At 51.3% G+C, this 19,308-nt stretch overlaps 1 protein-coding gene across 1 annotated transcript in view; it reads right to left on the bottom strand.

The window, feature by feature from the left end:
• Positions 1-19,308, bottom strand: part of COL22A1 (collagen type XXII alpha 1 chain) — a 229,402-nt gene that overhangs the window by 101,566 nt on the left and 108,528 nt on the right. The window contains exons 23-27 of the mRNA XM_027972868.3: positions 10,922-10,975; positions 4,687-4,740; positions 3,974-4,027; positions 2,674-2,727; positions 1,700-1,753 (exon numbers count right to left, since the gene is read on the bottom strand). Coding sequence (XP_027828669.2) covers positions 1,700-1,753; positions 2,674-2,727; positions 3,974-4,027; positions 4,687-4,740; positions 10,922-10,975 — 270 coding nt within the window. The remainder of the gene's footprint in view (positions 1-1,699; positions 1,754-2,673; positions 2,728-3,973; positions 4,028-4,686; positions 4,741-10,921; positions 10,976-19,308) is intronic.

Genomic DNA, 19,308 nt, shown 5'->3' with positions numbered 1-19,308 from the left:
CACATACACACACATGACATACAGACCCACACACCATGTACACAACACACACACACCTCACATACACACACATGACATACAGACCCACACACCATGTACACACACACACACACCCCTCACATACACACAGACATACACACACACACGACATACAGACCCACATACCATGTACACAACAACGCACCCTCACACACACACACTGCATACACACACACATGACAAACAGACCCACACACCATGTACACACACATACACACCCGTCACATACACACAGACATACACACACACACGACATACAGACCCACACACCATGTACACAACACACACACACCTCACATACACACACATGACATACAGACCCACACACCATGTACACACACATACACACCCCTCACATACACACAGACATACACACACACACGACATACAGACCCACACACTGTACACAACACACACACACCTCACATACACACACATGACATACAGACCCACACACCATGTACACACACATACACACCCCACACACACACACAGACATACACACACACACGACATACAGACCCACACACCATGTACACAATACACACACACACCTCACATACACACACATGACATACAGACCCACATACCATGTACACACATACACACCCCTCACACACACACGACATACAGACCCACACACCATGTACACAACACACACACACCTCACATACACACACATGACATACAGACCCACATACCATGTACACAACAACACACACACCCTCACACACACACTGCATACACACACACGACATACAGACCCACACACCATGTACACACACATACACACCCCTCACATACACACAGACACACACACACTGCATACACACACAACATACAGACACACACACCATGTACACACACATACACACATCTCACATAGACACACATACACTGCAGATACACACGACATACAGACCCACACACCACACACACACACACACACACACACACTGCATACACACATCCACACCACATACAGATGCCCACACCATGTACACACCCACACATACCATATACCCATGTACACACCCACCCACACACCATATACACACCATATACACACCATATACACACCCACAGCACATACGGACACTCACCCAAATCCAGCACTTGGGCCCCCACCCACAGGAGGTGCCCCCTCTGCACGGCACGTGGGTTGCCTCCGCTGCCCCAGCGGATCCAGTTTCCACACGTCTGCACCCCTGGAAGCCCCAGGCTTCCTTGCCTTCTGGAGGGGTCAGGTGTAAAGGGACACTGGAGGCAGGGAAAGCTCAGGGGACAGGACAGGGAAGGCACTGACCCCCTGGCCCCTCCCCTCCCAGGACAGGCTGGTCAGCAAGGCCGTCCCTCTTCCTGAGGCCAAGGCTCTCCCATGGGGATGGGGTCTTCTCCTCCAGCCGCAGGGCCCCCTGCCTCCAGGAACTCCCTGCTCCTCCGCCTGGGCATGCCGTGGTGTGGCTTTTGGTGGTCGTCAGTTCAGGGCGTCACCACTGACCTCAACCTACCCCTGCCTTTCCAACAGCCCGTGTGCAATGGCCCTGGCTGCCCCCTGCCTGACCCCAGCCCACACAGCTCTGACAGCGGGGGTTCACACAGAGCCTCAAACATACTGCTTAGAATAACAGGTGCGAGAGGAGGAAGGCCGAGTCCTTACCTGTGGGCCGCGCTGTCCGGGCAGACCGTCCTCCCCTCTGTCTCCCGGGTCTCCCTGCAAGGAAGGCAGAGGAGAGTCAACAGCAGGAGCCGGGAGTGGAGGGAAGCGACTGAGCACCAGCTCCGGGCCAGAAGCAGGAAAGCTACTTGCACTCGGGTGCTACTGAACTCCTTTAATTCTGTGAGACCTCAGTGGCCTGAAACAGCAGCACCAACCACCTCCTAGATTCAACAGCTCTGCTTTTGATTTACAGACTCAAGTGAGAGGGAATGAGGGATTCAGAGCAGGGTAGACATTGCCTAAGTGCTTTTGAGACCACAAAATACTTGGTTAGCCCTTATCTTTTGTTTTTAAAGAGAGGAGAATGGAGAATATTTACATGATATGTTCTTAAGTTAAATCTGTATGTATTCTGTATTCTGTCATGAAAAAGTTGAGCTTCTAAGTCTGCTTACTGAAAGGGATGGTGAAAACTCCTGTAACATCCAGAAGTTGCCTTGCAAGGACTGTTGACATTCATCATTGAGCTTCTGTATCTTTGCCATGAAAAGGTGAAGTTCACTTGTTAATCTGTTGGCTGTCTGGCTTATTAATTGTCCCTCTGAAGTGAGTAAACTGTGAACTTGCTTCCCAATTTTATGACAGTTAACCTCTGACTCCTCTTAATGATCTTACTGTAATGAGCCCCACCAGAATATTTTTAAGTTGAAGTCTCTTATTATGTAAGAGTTTCTGAAAAGGCTTCCTCCTTGCAAATAAAATAGATGCATATTTCTACTAGAATAATTTAAAAGTCCTCGGCTTCCAAATCCTCAGCTAGTTACCTAGGTAGGAATAAGGGGCTCACCCATATCTGACCTTGAATATAAACATTTCCGAGCTCTGCATGACTCAGGATCCAAACGTGATCCACAGCCGGGGCACCCAACCATCAAAGAGCTCTGTGGGTTCTGGGTTCCCTAACTCATACCAACCTTGGGTCCTGGCAGGCCTGGGGGTCCATTCGGCCCATCCTTTCCAGGCGGGCCCTGGGCAGAGAGGGAGAAAACAGACCAACGTAAAAGGCACGGTTAGGGCAGCACCACACTGAACTGCTTCCAGCCAGGAGAGGATCCTGCAGCCAGAGCTGGCGGGCGTGGCGCCTGACACACACAGGGCCACTCCCGGGTGTCAGCTCCTGGGGCACTGTCACTGCCGTAAACTGTTAGTGGGTGAAGCCATGGGGATGGGTGTTCAGGAACATCTGTGGATGGCAGCTAACCGTGCGCTCCAGGCTTGGACCAGCTCCCCTGAGAATGGGCCTCACAACCATGATTTATGTCCAGAGCCTTCACTGTGGTACCCAGAGCTCGACAGAGCCAAGCACGCTGGCGTCCAGCCATCACATCTCAGCATCCCGGGGCCTCCGCCTACAGCCCCCTGTGGATCAGGCGCCCAGTGATGGGGGGACAGCTGCCCGTGCTGCCCAGTCTGCCTTTTCCCTCTGTCACCCTTTCTCCAATGTCCTGAGCCCCCATCAGTGGTGCGGGTTCCACTGGCTTCCCGTAGCCACGGCCTTTCCCCACCCGCTGGCCCCACCAGACAAGCAGCAGTAAGGAAATTGATGAGCAGGGGCCTCCTGAGGGCCATCACCTCTGATACCTATCATGGTCACATGGTCTCAGAGGCCCAAGGCCACTCTATCACCCTGCCCTGAAGAGCTGCCGGCCAAGAGGCAGGAGACACCCAGCTTGAATCTGCACCCTGCTCGTGCGGAAGTTAAGGTTTGATGACCTCCACCCTCAGGACCTAAAAGGATCGAGAAGGCCTGGCTCGCTGGATCCTGCTGACTGGGAAAGAGGAAAGAGCAGGCAGAGAGGCAGGGCGGCCCTGCCACGTCCTGGACCGAGCCTTGTGTCTCCGCGCCCATTACTTCCATGACCCCCTGGTGGTGTCCCCACAGATGAGAAGCCACGCTTCCAGCAGCCAAGGGCTGTCGACTGTGCCTCGGGGTTACAGAGCCCAGGCAGTGGCCGGAGGAGCAGGCGCCTTGGTCCGCAGCCTGGCTGGGGGTCCTCGGGGCACAGCCCCTGGAGACAGCATGCGGCAGGCGCCATGGAAGGGAGGAGGAGGAGGCCGGGCGCCAGGGCCAGGGCCCCGGTCCCCCCCAACAGGGAGGGGGGCACAGAGCCTCATCCACTGGGAAGCAGCCTGGGCGGCCAGCGGAAGGGCTAGCCCCTCCCACGTGGAAGGACAGGAGAGGGGAGAACGGGAAGGGGTGCCCCAGTCACTCACCGCCTGCCCGGGGGGCCCAGGCTTTCCCGGGAAGCCGATCTCTCCAGGCAGACCCTGCCGAGGGGAACCACAGGGGAACTGTCAGCCTGACCTCTTCCGGGCATCGGCTCCCTTCTCCCAGCGCCTTTGCTGGCAGAAGCCCGGATCTTTAGCTCTGACGAGGGCACCCAGGGTGGACACCCCTCGGGGGCATCTGGCCGTCCGTGGTGTGGGCCACGGTGAACCGAGGGGTCGACATGCCTCCCAGCCTGGGCTGGGCTGCGTTCGGGGCCACCAGCATCTTCACTCCCCTCTGGCGGGATGGGTGGAAGGAACCACCTCTCTCTGCTCCTCACCGTCCGCTCTGCCCACGGGAACCTTCCCAGCTGCTCCTGACCTGGGGGAGGGGAGCCAACCCACACACTGCTGAAAGACCCCGGGAAGGGCGACCCCACGCTTCCTGCACACGTCTCTAGGAGCAGCCACGAACGTGCTATATGAGCTCAGGAGCTATGTCCAATCTAAGGGGCTCTGGAGCTGTATGAATTCAGGAGCTATCGCCAGTCTAAGGGGCTCCAGAGCTGGCTGTGGGCAGGGCCCTCCTCATTCGTGCCTTCGCTTTGCTCTTGGACAAAGAGCCAACGGACAGCTCCACACCACAATGTCCCTGGCTCCCGGGGCCATGAAACCTCCATCTAAGTGCCCTGGGAAGAGAAAGTCAAAACCAGTCTCACCGGAGGGCCTCCGGGTCCAGGGGGGCCTGGGACGCCAGGTGGTCCTGGGGGGCCCTGTAAAGAAAGAGGGGGGCCTGGGTGACAAACATGCGTGGAGCAGCCTCCCGGTGGCACTATCCTTCAAGAGAGGAGAGGGATGGGGACACAAGAGATGGGGGTAGGGGCGGGGCTTCAGTTTTATTGAAATACCTTATTTCTTTTTAAACAAAAAGGAACAAAAGCAGAAAGAAAAGATCTGAAGTAAAACTTACACCATAATAACATGTGCGCTGTCTGGGTGATGGGCATGTAACTGGTTCAGTATCTATTCTGATATTTATTGAAAATATTTGTGCATTTAAAATAAATATGTCTGTGTGTGAATACACACACACACGGAGTTAACCCATTAACAAAAATTTCCCAGAACAGCGGTTCACAAGCATTATTCAGCATCGGATCACCTGGGTTGAACAGACAGATCTGTTAAACAGCAGCTCTCACGACGACAGGTTCTAGGAGACGCACCTCTGGCCTTTCTTTGCCCAGGTGTCTCTCCACACATGCCCTCCCTCCCATCTCCCTGCTCAGAAGGACGTCTCCATCTTTCTGAAACGTTCTGCAGAAGTAATCACTGCGTCCCCCACGATGAAGACCAGTGTGACGGTGCTCACGTGACTCACAGGCCCTTGAAGCCAGAGTTCCCCGCTTTCCCCCCCCCCCCCCCCCCCCCCCCCCCGCACCTCTTCTCACACAGCGACAAGCCCAGGGCTGGCAACAGAGCAGACGTTTGAAGCCAACTTCAATTGCAAACAGCTGGGGAGAGGGCCGTGCTCTCAGAGAAGAGCGTCCCATCCCCACTAGAGGGTGGTAAACACTAAAAAATGGCCACGGTTGCCGCTGCTGCGGACACCTCCCTTTTCTCCCGCTGGGGGCACTGCTGAGTCAACGACCGGCAGAGAAGGCGAGAACGGAACAGATCTTTATGATCGGCACCTGGACCTGGTTTTCCGCGTGGCTCGCTGAGTGCGGGCGAGTCTTTGGCGGATAGCGTCTACTTTTACTGGGAGACATCTGCTTGGACCTGGAGCAACTGAGTGCCCAGGCCGCGCTGAACGGGGGACTGGGCAGGTACTCATGCAGGGCCCCTCGAAGGGGTGGGCGATGGAGGCACCCAAAGTGGCTGGTGACCTCACTTCTCTCCACATCTGCTCCAGCTCAGCTCTGCTCACCTCCGGGCAAAGCAGCAGTCCTGCAGGCGGCACTCCCAGGACCCACCTCTCGCTGACCTCTGAGGTTCTCACAGTGACCTCAACCCCGCGGAGCTCATCCGAGGCCCCTTCCCACCACACGCAGCTCTCCCTCCAACAGCAAACCAGACACACTTGGCTTCCATCCCTCCTGTGACGCGCAACACCCCCTGGAGGAGTACGCTTGGCCTCTTTCAAAGCAGCCGCTCCCGGAAGAGGGCCTGCCGACCAGCTCGTTAGTCTGAACCCGCCCCCCTTCCTCCTCCACGTCCTGCAGAAGCCCCTGGGGGCTGCTGACTGCTTGTCTCAGTCTCACAGCCTGTACGACTGGACAGTTTTAGTGATTCTCTTCTATAAATTAATGGAGAAGGCAAAGGCAACCCACTCCAGTATTCTTGCCTGGAGAACCCCGTGGACAGAGGAGCCTGGCAGGCTCCCTGGGGGTCTCAAAGAGTTGGACATGACTGAGCAACTGAACAACTAGAAATTAAACCTCCTTATTTGACAATATGGAAAACTGAGGCCCAGAGAGGGTAAGGGCCCTACCTGAGGTCACACAGCCCTCATGTGCAGTGGATCCTGAATGGTTCATCTGCCACAGAACCACCTGGAAAGCTCATTGTAAAAATAGGCTACCAGGTCCCTTGATGGCACTCTTAGAAGCCGGTGGGGGGCTAGGATGACGGAGGGAACAAATGTGGAACAAGCGAAGGGACCATTCTGGGGACTGGAAGCCCTGGTGATGAAATCATTGTGCCTGTACCTGAGCGGCCATCCTGCCTGGGGCTGGTCAAGGAAGGCCCTGCAGAAGGGCCCATGTCCAAGCTGAGAGCTAAGAAGTCCAGAGAAGGAAGAACACTAGTTGAGGGGCCTGAGAACAGGCAGACCTCCGTGTGTTGCCAGGACCGACAGTCAGTGTGAAGGAGTGGAATGGGGGTGTGGGCTGGGAGACAGGGCTCCGGGAAGCGGGGGGACACAGCGCTGGGGTTGGGGGAGCTGCTGGGAAGTGCCTGGGACCTGGCTTTAGCAGTGGAGAAGCAATACAAGAGCCGATCTGACTTGGCTGGAATAGCATTTGGGAGGAGAAGCTGACAAAACTCAATAGCAGGTCGGATGTGTGGAGTGAAGGGGCAAGAAGAGACCAGGTCACCAGAACGAAGGGACCTGTGATGGCACCCTGCGCTGCGGTGGGGATGCAGCAGGGTGAGTGTGTCCGGGTGGGGCGGACACTGGCTGTTTTCGGCGAGTGTTCGAGGCACCGGGCGGAGGTGCCGGGGAGCTCAGGGAGTGGAGGCTGCAGGATTAAATATAGAGGGAGAGGGTGATGATAAAAGCAGGAGGGGCCTCATACCATCCGATGAATGAGGTGTGTGAAACCAGCTCAGCTCACGCTCTTCTCTTTTTATCATCAATGTGAAAATGCTACTTGCTCAGTCGTGCCCAACTCTTTGAGAACCCATGGACTGTAGCCCTCCAGGTTCCTCTGTCCATGGGATTCTCTAGGCGAGAATACGGGAGTAACATGCCATTCTTTTCTCTGGGGGATCTTCCCGACCCAGGGATAAAACCCCGGGTTCTGGGGTTCTACAGAATCTGGACGCAGATTCTTTACCATCTGAGCCACCAGGATAAGCCAGTATCTAAATAACCAATTCACCTAATTATTAAAGAGAGTGACAAATTAGCCAATAGATCTAAACGTTAACAACATCACTGTTGTAATTATTATGAATAAAACCAACTGAATAATGACTCTATCAATTAACCAATGAGTCTAATTATTATTAATGGAATGTTTTATCCTTCTTGATACGATGGTGACTACACACCATCATGCTCAGTGATTACAGTGGTGACGTGTAAATAACCAATTAACCTAATTAGCATTAATGATAACAGAAAAGCAAATAACTATTCCTAATAACCACCTTGTTCCAACTGGAGTAGATTTATGAAATTGGATGGAATCTGAAGGTGCATGAAAATCACTTGCATAATTAGCACGTAGTCACACTTCCTGCACAACTTGGAATGTTTGTTCTCAGAGGTTATTCGTGATCGTGCGTCCTCCTCCCTCATGATGGTGAGTCCTCCTCCAGGACACAGCTCCAGGGGCACAGGGATTGCTCCCCGCTCAGGGGAGGGGGTTTCTGGGTAGAGAAACCCAGCTCAGTCCTCTGGGGTCGGCCCCTCCCCTGGCTGTGTCCCCACCCACTCAAAGGTCTGCCAGCCATGCTGACCCAATACCTTTGTATAAACAGTCATCTAGACCAGATACAAATTCCCACTTTTCCTAAAAGGCTGCCAGGACACAGGAGCCACCACCTAGAATGTGTATCTTGAGTCTAAAACATGCCAGGATGAATGTTTTCATCCTGAAAAAAGAGGCACCAAAAGCATCTTCCAGAAGGCCAGCTGCCCGGGGCTTGGCTCACCCTGAGGCTGGCTCTTCCTGTTACAGCAAAGCTAACTAAACTCTAAGCTCCATTTCTGTCGGGGCCTCCCCTGCTGGCTCAGATGGTAAAGAATCCACCTGCAATGCAGGAGACCCGGTTCGATTCCTGGGTCAGGAAGATGCCCTGGAGGAGGGACGGGCTGCCCACTCCAGTATCCCTGCCTGGAGAATCCCAGAGAGAGGAGCCTGGCGAGCTACAGTCCACGGGGTTGCAGAGAGCCAGACAGGACTGAGAGACTAACACACTCATTTTCACTTCTCCATTTCTTTAGACTGGAAACGGGATAAGCCTTCTCTTCTCGCAGGTGGTTGTAAAGAGCAGACTCAACTGTATGCTGACACAGGGACAGCGTCTGAAGAGAGCAGAAACTGAAGAGACGGACCCTCAGCCTTCTCGTCAGACCAGGGAGCCCAGGAACTTACTTTCTGCTGCGACAGAATCAACCCAGATTTTCCAGATCAGCTCAGGGACTCTCCTCTGGGCCCAAGAAGCTGATGACCTGTCCCCCAGAACCAGAGCTCTGACGACGCCTCTCCCAGGTCTTAGCTCAGAGGACGGTCCCTCTATCGCCATCTCTGCCTGCCCGCATCACATCTGGCTCCTCTGGGCATGGACAGGGGCTGCGGGGTTCCCCTTCCCAGGGCCGCACCAGCACACAGTGGGGGTTAAGTGAACACCTGCTGAATGAATCGATGAGCAAATACACAGATGGCAAGCAGCACAAAACTGTGGCCGGGTCCAGGGCAGGCGGGTGTGCGCATAAGTTAGGAAGAGTGAATTATGAGCTGGGTAGGGATCCAGCAGGGAAACACTGCTCTTGGAGTGGGCATGGTGGGCTTGAATGCAGCTTTGCATCTGTGCGGTAGTGATCCAATGCAGGGAGCTAGGTGGTACCTATCATACACTCTACACCACCTGGTTCTGAACCACTGAGATCCCTGAGTATATCAGGGTGCCCCATTTCTGGCAAAATCCCTGCCCTATTTGTGTCTACAGCATCCAGCTCAAGGCCCGGCACTCAGTAAAGATTTTGTCGAAGGGAAAAGGGCTTCAAAATTTAAAACGAAAGAAAGAAATATATTTTTCAGGGTAGCCAAGAAAACAGTGATAGGGAAAAAAATCTGTAACTTAAAGCATTTTGATGGAGCCATATTTATGGTGAATTTTTGAAATACACAAGCTTTGCGCACTGGAAACAAGGTCATAAAACAAATGCAAAAACACTCTTTATCTGGCACTACTAACATCAAAATGTCACAGTGAGTGTGGAATCTTTAGAAGACCATGAATAATGGCTGGTTTTACAGCCCCTTATTCTGTGGTACAGCCTGACTGGCATGTGAGGGGCTGGAATGAAGTCTGAGATTCGCGTGTGGGGTGCCCGGCACACACTTCATATTCAGAACGGGAAAAGCCCATTTGGAAGCGTGGTCAGCAGCGTGCCCTGGGTGGGTGCCTACCAGGTGTTAAAGGACAGTGGCCACCATCACAGAGTTGGGTGTGGAGGAGATGTGCCCAGGAACACGTGGGTGCCAGAGCCAAGCCTTTACTGCAGCGGGGAGCCTGCTGACAAGCCTGTATTGATCCCGCCCGCCTGCTGCGGCCACCAAGCCAGAAGGATGGGACAGCACCCCGCCCGGGGCTCCCTGTGCTCTCACTGGGACCCCAGCACCTGGGCCACATCCCCACATCTTCTGCTGAAATCATCACCCTGTTTTGTTTTTATTGGCATTTGCGACAAATGACGAGGCGGAAGTTCAGAAGGTAAAGGGACTTGTTCAAGACGCCGCAGCCAGCAAGTGGCCGCGGCTGGAGCCCTAAGCTCCTAATCTCCGCCTCCCTAACTGTGCCCCGCCCTGCCAATGCTTCCCAGGAATTTACTGACCCTGATTCCAGGAAGGCCGGGGCTGGGGGTCGGTGGTGAGCTTTGGTGCAATTAGCAGAGAGATCACAAAGTGGGGTGTGATCACTACCAGTGCTGAGCACCCTGTTCTGTCCACACTGAAGTGTGTGTGTCGGGAGGGGGGTGAGGGTGTCACAGTGACTCTGAATGTACAGAAAAGGGGGACTGAGGCGGGTCAGGGCCCAGGTGGCCTGGGATAGGGGTAGGGCTCTCCTGAACAGCAGGTGACCCCGAGCGAGTCTGTGTACTGGGGAGTCACACCCCTACCTGGTCCGTGAAATGGGGAGGGTGACCTTGAGCCTGCCCACCTGCCGGGGTGGCTGGAGGGGTCCACAGGGGAACACAGGGGTGGTACACGTGAGACCACGGGGGAGTGGGGAGCTGGGCCAGCCTGGGGCCGGGGGAGGAGGTTGATCCTCCTCCAGGCCTAATTCCCACCCCTCAGGAGACTGAATAGCCGTTCTCCCAGCACTGAGGTGGGAGGCAGGGAGGGCGAGGGACCCGCTGCATGTTGTTCTTAATGCTCTGATGAGTATTGCTCAGACTCATGCAAGGGTCTGGTTATAACCTGAGAACTGCTACCCTATCATTTCCTTAATCAGAGAAAGTAGTGTGGCTAAGGAAGAGAATTGGAAGACAGTTGTTACCTGCTGCCCCAGCAAGCCAGGGACTCCAGGAGGACCCGCCTCACCTCTCTTTCCCTGAGGACAAAAAGAAGAAGCCAGGATTAACAGGCAGCCCGCGCCCAGAGCCCGTCTGATGACACGTCTGGAGGAACCCCCCTGATAACAGACTGTCCGCCTCGAGACTCCCTGCAAGGAGGCCGTGTGGGGTCGGGGGGAAGTCTGGGGCCAGGGAGCCTCCCCTTTGGATGTCAGCGCCACAATGTGGCTGACTTTGGCAACACATGGCCCCACGTTTTAAAAAGTACTGCAGGGTTTACCTGAGAAAAATGCCCTTGTCCAGTCCCCATGATACTCATTCACTTTCCTTGACAACAACTAATCCTACCAGATGTTGGTTGCTTTCCAGAGGCAGTTTATGTTTAGGCAAGCTTTGCACAGGCTCTCTCTCTCTCTCTCTCTCTCTCTCTCTCTCTCACACACACACACACACACACACACACAAACGCGCCCACACATGCACACACATTCTCTCCTCTATCCCTTTTTTTCTTTAGAAATTATGGCATAACAGTCAATCCGCTGATGAACTCCACTTTATTTCACTTGGGGATTTAACCCAGATGCCTCCTGGGTCAGCACGTGGGGAGCAGCTCCATTCTTACAGCTGCAGACCTCTCAGCACGAGGGCGAAAGGCGATGCATCTCGACTCTGGGCAGGCAGGTCACGCGGACCATTTCTGCGCTTCTGCCATCGGGATCTGTGCTACTCTGCATGGCCCCAGCCGGTCATCCCTTGGGGGTGTGATCACTAAGCCTCGGAGTCTACCTGTCTTGACAAGGGTGAGGTGCGTGCTGGCGAGTCCTCACAACACACAGCGTGTACCCTATCATATGTGTACATGGACGATGGAAGGCCCACCCGTCTGCTTTCTTCCTTACAGTTATCCTCACAAGGTCAGACTGCAACAAGAAACAAAAAGGAAGGCATGACTCTGAATCAGAACCACATTCCTCAAGCACCTGCTCTGTGTCAAACCCTCTTCGGGGTTTCCCATACTTCCCTTGTGTCTCCACTCTGCAAGAATCCCCTAGCTCTGGGATGCAGGCACTCTCAGTCCTACTGGGAGGCATGGACACCGAGGTTCAGTCAAGTCTCACCGGTGACCCAGCTAGAACCTGATGAGGTTAAGATCTGGCTCCAGAGCTGTGTGTGCAGGGCCTGTACATGTGACTCTTACTTGCCAGGGCTCTGACAATGAGATGATTGTGACGAAGCCTCTCTAACAGTCTGCTGGATTACAGAAGCTGGATGACGTCAGCGTCTCCCCTCTTCCTTAAACTCTGGCCTCTCCCTCTCTGCCCCTGCACGCTTGGGTTTGTCCCCACGCACTGGCCACCCCAGAGGGAAGGTGTCTTTACAACCGCAGACTGTGCCAGCCCAGCCTTCTGACCTGCCCTCTCAGTCTGGCGTCTGGTGGCCCTGCTCCCAGCCCTAAGCCACAGCTCACGTGGGCTGCTTAGCTTGGCCCCAAAGATCCCAAGGACTTGGCCCGCCAAGCCGCCTCTGTCTGTAGGACCCATGCTCCATCTCAACTTGTCAGAGTCCTATCCCACTCTACTATCTCCTCTTTCACGAAGTCCCACCAGCAATAATGAGAAATATTGGCAAAATAGGGCGAAAACATATTTGAGACAGATTCCCAGGTGTCATTCAAGAACTCATGAGTTAGAATCGCCAGGGGTGGGGCATGGAGCTCTAAGTAAGCGGCCATGAGAACTCAGCCACTCACTGTGATCAAAGAGGCCTTTGATCTTTTCTTTTCCCAAGCCCCTTCCTCGGCAATATTGTAAGAAAAAGAGTTCTAAACTTAATGTAGATGAGGACAGGCAAGCCACTTAACTTGCTGAGTCTTAGTTTCTTCATGTGGAAAATTATAATCATTGTAATTATGTGAAAAGACAATAGTAGAAGAAATAATCCAATATTTGAGAAAATGATTTAAAAAGCATAACAGAGCATCATGCAAACGTAATAGACAGTTATGAGGATGAGAAGGAAGATGACGGTGACTCTAATGAAGAAGAAATGCTAATAGCAGAATTCTGGCCTTTTGAGTCCTTAAGTGGGTGAGAGACCACATGTCAAGCAGAGCTGGCTTCAAAACCACTACCTCCGATGAACGTTGCAAAGATTAAATAAGATAATGTCCACAAAGTGCGCAGCGCAGGATCCAACATGAAGAAGTACACAGTGGTGACGGTGGAGCGGTGGTGATGACGGTGGTCATGAAGGTGGGGGTGACTGTGATGGTGGTGAAGATGCTGGTGACGGTGCTGACGGCAGGGGTGATGAGGGTGCTGATGGTGGGGATGGTGGAGGTCATGATGGTGGGGGTGATGGTGGTGGTGATCATGGTGATAATGCTGATGACGGTGGTGCTGGAAATGGTGGTGGTGACGATGAGCTGTTGGTGTCGATGGTAATGGTGGTGATGATGGATGGGTGCTGATGGTTATGTGTTGATGGCAATGGTGGTGGTGGATGATGCTGCTGTTGGTGATGGGGTGGTGATGCTATGGTGATGGTGCTGGATGGTGTTGATGGCAATGATGGTGGGGGTGATGGTGGTGGTGATCATGGTGATAATGCTGATGACGGTGGTGCTGGAAATGGTGGTGGTGACGATGATACTGCTGTTGGTGTCGATGGTAATGGTGGTGGTGATGATGATACTATTATTGGTATTGATGGTGGTGACAATGATGCTGCTGTTGGTGTCGATGGTGATGGTGGTGATGATGATACTATTATTGGTATTGATGGTGCTGACAATGATACTGTTATTTGTGTTGATGGCAATGGTGGTGGTGACGATGATACTGCTGTTGGTGTCGATGGCAATGGTGGTGATGATGATTCTGTTATTGGCATTAATGGTAAAGTTACTGGTGGAGGCAGCAGCACTAGGGGTGCTGGGCATAGCAGCAACTCTGCATTCCGGACCTATACTTGGGTGTGGGAATTTGAGAAGTGCTGGCCAGTGCAAGCTATGCATCAATAAATAACCATTCATTCACAATAGGCCTATTCCCTGTAATTTTTTCTTCTCTTTTAAATTGCCAACCAACACATTGTTTGGATAAATGTCTATAGTTTATCAACGAAGGCAGAGTTCTCAAGCTAGTCTGGATGTCTGGATGCTGAGCAAGACCACTATTTCCAAGGCCGCCTGTCTGCCCATGGAAGAGAGAAGTCGATAAATTCAAAAGAGCATCTCCTTCCCAGGCAGGATGAGTTAACACAGCCGCATGAGGGACCGTTATCAGATAAAAAAATTGCTCGTGCAAGTGACTCTAATCTGAGCCGTATGGCCCTTTTGCTCAGTTCTTGTTCTCCATGCCTTCAAATGTCAAACATGATTATTTTCTACTGGTGAGAGCTGAATCCAGGTGCTCAGGGAGAACCTAGAGTGTCCTGAAATAAACCTGGCTCCGCGCCATGATAGGAATCAAACAGTAGCCTGTGATCCAAGCAATGCTGTTACCATCTGGTAGGTCAGGGAAAAGCAAGGAAAAAGGCTTTAAAAATTGAAAAGTAAAAACAAATTCAACCCAGGTTGCCACCGACAAAAGACTTCTTGTGCTACTCTCTTAAGTCTACCAGAAATTGGAGCTGACCGGCCTGACTACACTCAGTCACGTGAGGCCGCTGGCTCCAAGGGCAGAGGTCAGAGCTGCAAGTGATGGGTGCCCAGTGCACCCGCCAGAACAGGTGCTGCCAGCTACTAAGAGGTCCAGGTGCTATCAGCTACTAAGAGGCCTGTGACCCCATGGACTGCAGCCTGCCAGGCTTCTCCGTCCATGGAATTCTCCAGGCAAGAATACTGCAGTGGGTTGCCATTCCCTTCTCCAGGGGATCTTTCCCACCCAGGGATCGAACCTGGGTCTCCTGCATTGCAGGCAGATTCTTTACCATCTGAGCCACCAGGGAAGTCCACTAAGAGGTCCCACATCTCTCCAAAGTTTCCACTGAAAGGCCTATTAGTGTCCAGCGTAGAATGCTGGTGTGTATGTGGACACACACACACACACACACACACCCCATCCTAAAGCAAAGGCAGGAATGGTTTGGATCCAGGATGACCTGAGTTCTAATCCCTGCCTCCTCATTTACAATCTGCGTGCTGCTGGGTAATCTGATCTACACCTTCAAGTCTTGCTTTCCTCATCTGCAGAATGGGATTGAAACTGCCAGACCTCATAGGATCCTTGTGAGAATTAAGTAAGAAACATGTGTTTGAAAAACAACAAATGAACAAACAGCTAAATGCCTGCTAGGCAATGACTCAACCAACGCTACCTCCTTCCTATCTTATACTAGAGTTCTACACATGCATCGATAGATTCTGTTTTTAAAATTGTTTTTAAAGCAACTGGCACAATCAGACCCACCATAAGACACTTGGGGGTCACTCTATCTCTAGTAAGAAAGAGAGCATCACACTTGATAGTATCACTTCTTCAGGTCTCACCTCTTGCTAAGAGAGGAAAGAAGCCAGAAAACATTGATAAAATGATCGAAGGAACCAAAGAGACTGTCCCTAGCTTGTGGAAGGAGCAGTGACAGAGCCCTGAGTGACCCTAACCTGAGCAGGGAGGTCATTTAATACCTCTGGACATTAAATTTCTCACTATCAATCTCAGAGACTCCCTCCACCATGATGAGTCTCCAGTTTGGACATTTCAAATTTGACATTGTTTAAATGCCTGGCAACATGGAATTCTATTAAGCAAATCTTCCCCCCCCCCCACCTCCCCACCCCTACCCAACACTTGTTTTTATCCAAAGGGGAAAGAAGATACCTAGGCTATTTCAGATGAGACCACAGAGCAAGATAAAAGCTAAGTAAAACGTACAGAGGGAACCAAGTTTTCGTCTTTAAAACTGGACATTCTAGACACACAGATGACTAACAGCTACATGGAAAGGCACTCAACATCCCTAACCATCAGGGAGATGCAAATCAAAACCACAATTTAGATGTAACATCACATATGTTAGAATGGCTATTACCAAAAAGATAAAGAATAACAAGTGCCGGTGAGGGTGTGGAGAAAACGGAAGCCCACTGCTGGTGGGAATGTAAATTGGTGCAGCCTCTGTGGATAACAGTATGGAGGTTGCTGAAAAAAAGAAGAAGAAGAAGAAGAACCAATCCATGATCCAGCAACCCCAATTCTGAGTATTTATCCCAAGGAAATGAAAAGACATATGCACCCTCATGTTCAATGCAGCATTATTTACAACAGCCAAGACAGGGATGGTCCCTACATGCCCAGGGATGTAACAATGGATAAAGAACAGTATCATCGTATTACATATGCAACAGAATAGTATCATAAAAAAGATGGAAACCATGCTATTTGCAACAACATGGATGAATCTTGAGGGCACTATGCCAAGTGAAATGCATTGGACAGAAAAAGACAAGTACCTTACGCTCTCACCTATAATATGGAATCTAAACCAAAATTGAACTTATAGGTATAGAGAACAGATTGGTGGTTGTCAGAGGAGAGGGGGTAGATGGTGGGTGAAATGGGTAAAGGTGGTCAAAGTCATAAAAAAAGAGCTGGAATTTCCTGTGGAAGGTCAGAACCCAAGTGGCCAGATGGCTAGTCCTGGGTCCTGTTCTGCCCGCACCACCTGGGTGTGTCAGCCGCCCAACCGCAGCACTCATGCGTGATCCATGAGCCTTTCACTCTTGCAACCTTAATTGTGTCTGATGTTCACTAGTAACATTCAGTTGTTGTTGAGTGGCTACGTCGTGTCCTACTCTTTGTGACCCCATGAACTGCAACCTGTCAGGATCCGCTGTCCTCCACTATCTCCCAGAGTTTGCTCAGATTACGTCCATTGCATCACTGATGCCAGCCAACCATCTGATTCTCTGCTACCCCCTTCTCTTCCTGCCCTCACTCTTTCCCAGTATCAGAGTCTTTTCAAATGAGGTGACTCTTCATATCAGGTGGCCAAACTGTTGGAGTTTCAGCTTCAGCATCAGGCCTTTCAATGAATACTCAGGGTTGATTTCCTTCAGAATGGACTGGTTGGATCTCCTTGCAGTGCAAGGGACTCTCAAAAGTCTTCTCCAACACCACAGTTCAAAAGCATCAATTCTTGAGCACTCAGCCTTCTTTACAGTCCAACTCTCACATCCATACACGACTACTGAAAAAATCATAGCTTTGACTAGATGGACCTTTGTTGGCAAGGTGATGTCTCTGCTCTTTATTACAGTCTACAGCTTTCTTTCCGAGGAGCAAGCATCTATAAATTTCATCTTCTGATGACATTATATATTTAGGCACATTTTATGCACTTATATATGCTTTTATTTTCATATATAATTTTATAAACGTGAGGCACTCCTCTAAGTGCTACAAATACAAAAATAATGTTCTCACAGACTTACATTTTAGTGAAGAAAAACAGAAACGGATTCTCAATAAGAAAAATACAAGTTCTCTACAGCAAATTAAAATAGGCTGCTGTGAGAGCGATAGGGTGTCCACTTTGAGATGGACGATTAGGGCACAAGAGAATATTCTTGGGGAAAAACTCAGCCTCGTGGAAGCTCTTGTGTGTCCAACTGCCTCAGTGGCCTGGAGCCAGGCTGCCTCCACTCTGGAACGTTCTGGGCTTTGGAACACTCCGGGCTCAGACGCTCTGCAGTGCTACCAGCTCCAGCTAAGAGTGCTCCCCTGACCACCCTCTCCCCAGTGTCTCGCTCAGATGAGCACGAGGAAATCAGAACCTCAGACAGGCTTGAGCACCTCCTTTTTCTTTTTCTGACAGCATAGTATTCTCCATTAAAATATCAAGGTCTGCTAACTTAGAAAACATGACATTCAAAAGAGGATATCTGTTCAGATCCATAAAAAAGAGAAAAGCCTCTAAGTACACTTGATCTTTGCACTCATCACTGTTTTTAACAGTCTGCTCTAATTGCCAATCTTATTTCTCTGTTTTTTAAATTGAGGATAATTGCCTTAAAATGTTGCGGTGGTCTCTGCTGTACATTAATGCAGATCAATCATAACTCTTATATAATTTATATATATATATAAATACAAATTTATATTTATAAATATAAATTTATTTTTATAAATTTATTAAAATATATAAAAATAAATTTTTGAGCCTCAGTCTCCCATGTCTTTAGGTCATCACAGGGCACCAGGCTGGGCTCCCAGTGTCATCAGGGAGCTGTGATCACAGCTTCCTGCTAGTCTTCTCCTTTACACACGACAGTGTACACATGTGCGTGCCATTTTCTCCTTGTGTCCTGGGACTGATGAACCTATCCACGGAGGAGAAATGCAGAGCCAGACCTGGAGCACGGATACGTGGACACAGCTGGAGCAGGAGTGGGTGGGACAGACTGAGCAGCTCCTCTGCCTCCGTCTGAGGCAGGAACCCAGCCATGCAGTGAGTGCCCAACCCCCCTCCTCCGCTAGTGGGGGGACAGCAGGACGAGATGGGGTGGAGACGTGGATGGAGAAGGGGGTGCCCCGCTGCAACCTCCCCTCCCTTTCACATCCTCATTGTGGAAAAACAGCAGCTTTGTCCAAAATGAATGTGTTCGCCCAGCCGGGGATTACGCAGTCTGCCTGTCGCTAATCTCTAAAGTAAAGGGCCTGGAATAGTGAAAAAGAGTACACATATGTGTACGTTTGAGTCACTTTGCTGTATAGCAGAAACTAACACAACATTCGGAGAAGGCAATGGCACCCCACTCCAGCACTCTTGCCTGGAAAATCCCATGGACGGAGGAGCCTGGTGGGCTGCAGACCATGGGGTCTCTAAGAGTCGAAAACGACTGAGCGACTTCACTTTCACTTTTCACTTTCATGCATTGGAGAAGGAAATGGCAACCCACTCCAGTGTTCTTGCCTGGAGAATCCCAGGGACAGGGAAGCCTAGTGGGCTGCCGTCTATGGGGTCGCACAGAGTTGGACCTGACTGAAGCAACTTAGCAGCAGCAGTAGCAGCAATACAACATTGTATATCAACTGGACTTGAATAAAATAATTTTTTTAAAAACCGTGATGCTACAAAATTAGAGCCAGAGGTCAGGAAATGTGAGCTGAGTGTTCACTCTGCACGAGGTCCCCTGTTGGGAACTGAGGACCCAGAGCTGAGGGTCAGCCCTAGTCTCTGGTGGTGGGGGGTACCAAGGCGGCCAGGCAGCTCTGGTGGGCTACAGCAGCCTCTATTCTACAACACAGGAGTCAAACCCGTAGGTGTGCACAAAAATCTGGACAAAAAGAAAGGGGCGGCTCTATCAGATTAAATGACATGCTCCTAAGAAATTATGAGATTTAAAACCCATACGGATTCTTCA

Source organism: Ovis aries, chromosome 9, assembly GCF_016772045.2.
Source record: "Ovis aries strain OAR_USU_Benz2616 breed Rambouillet chromosome 9, ARS-UI_Ramb_v3.0, whole genome shotgun sequence".
Lineage (NCBI taxonomy): Eukaryota > Metazoa > Chordata > Mammalia > Artiodactyla > Bovidae > Ovis > Ovis aries.
Note: the sequence above shows the minus strand (reverse complement) of the source record. Positions and strands in the feature narration are given on the sequence as shown.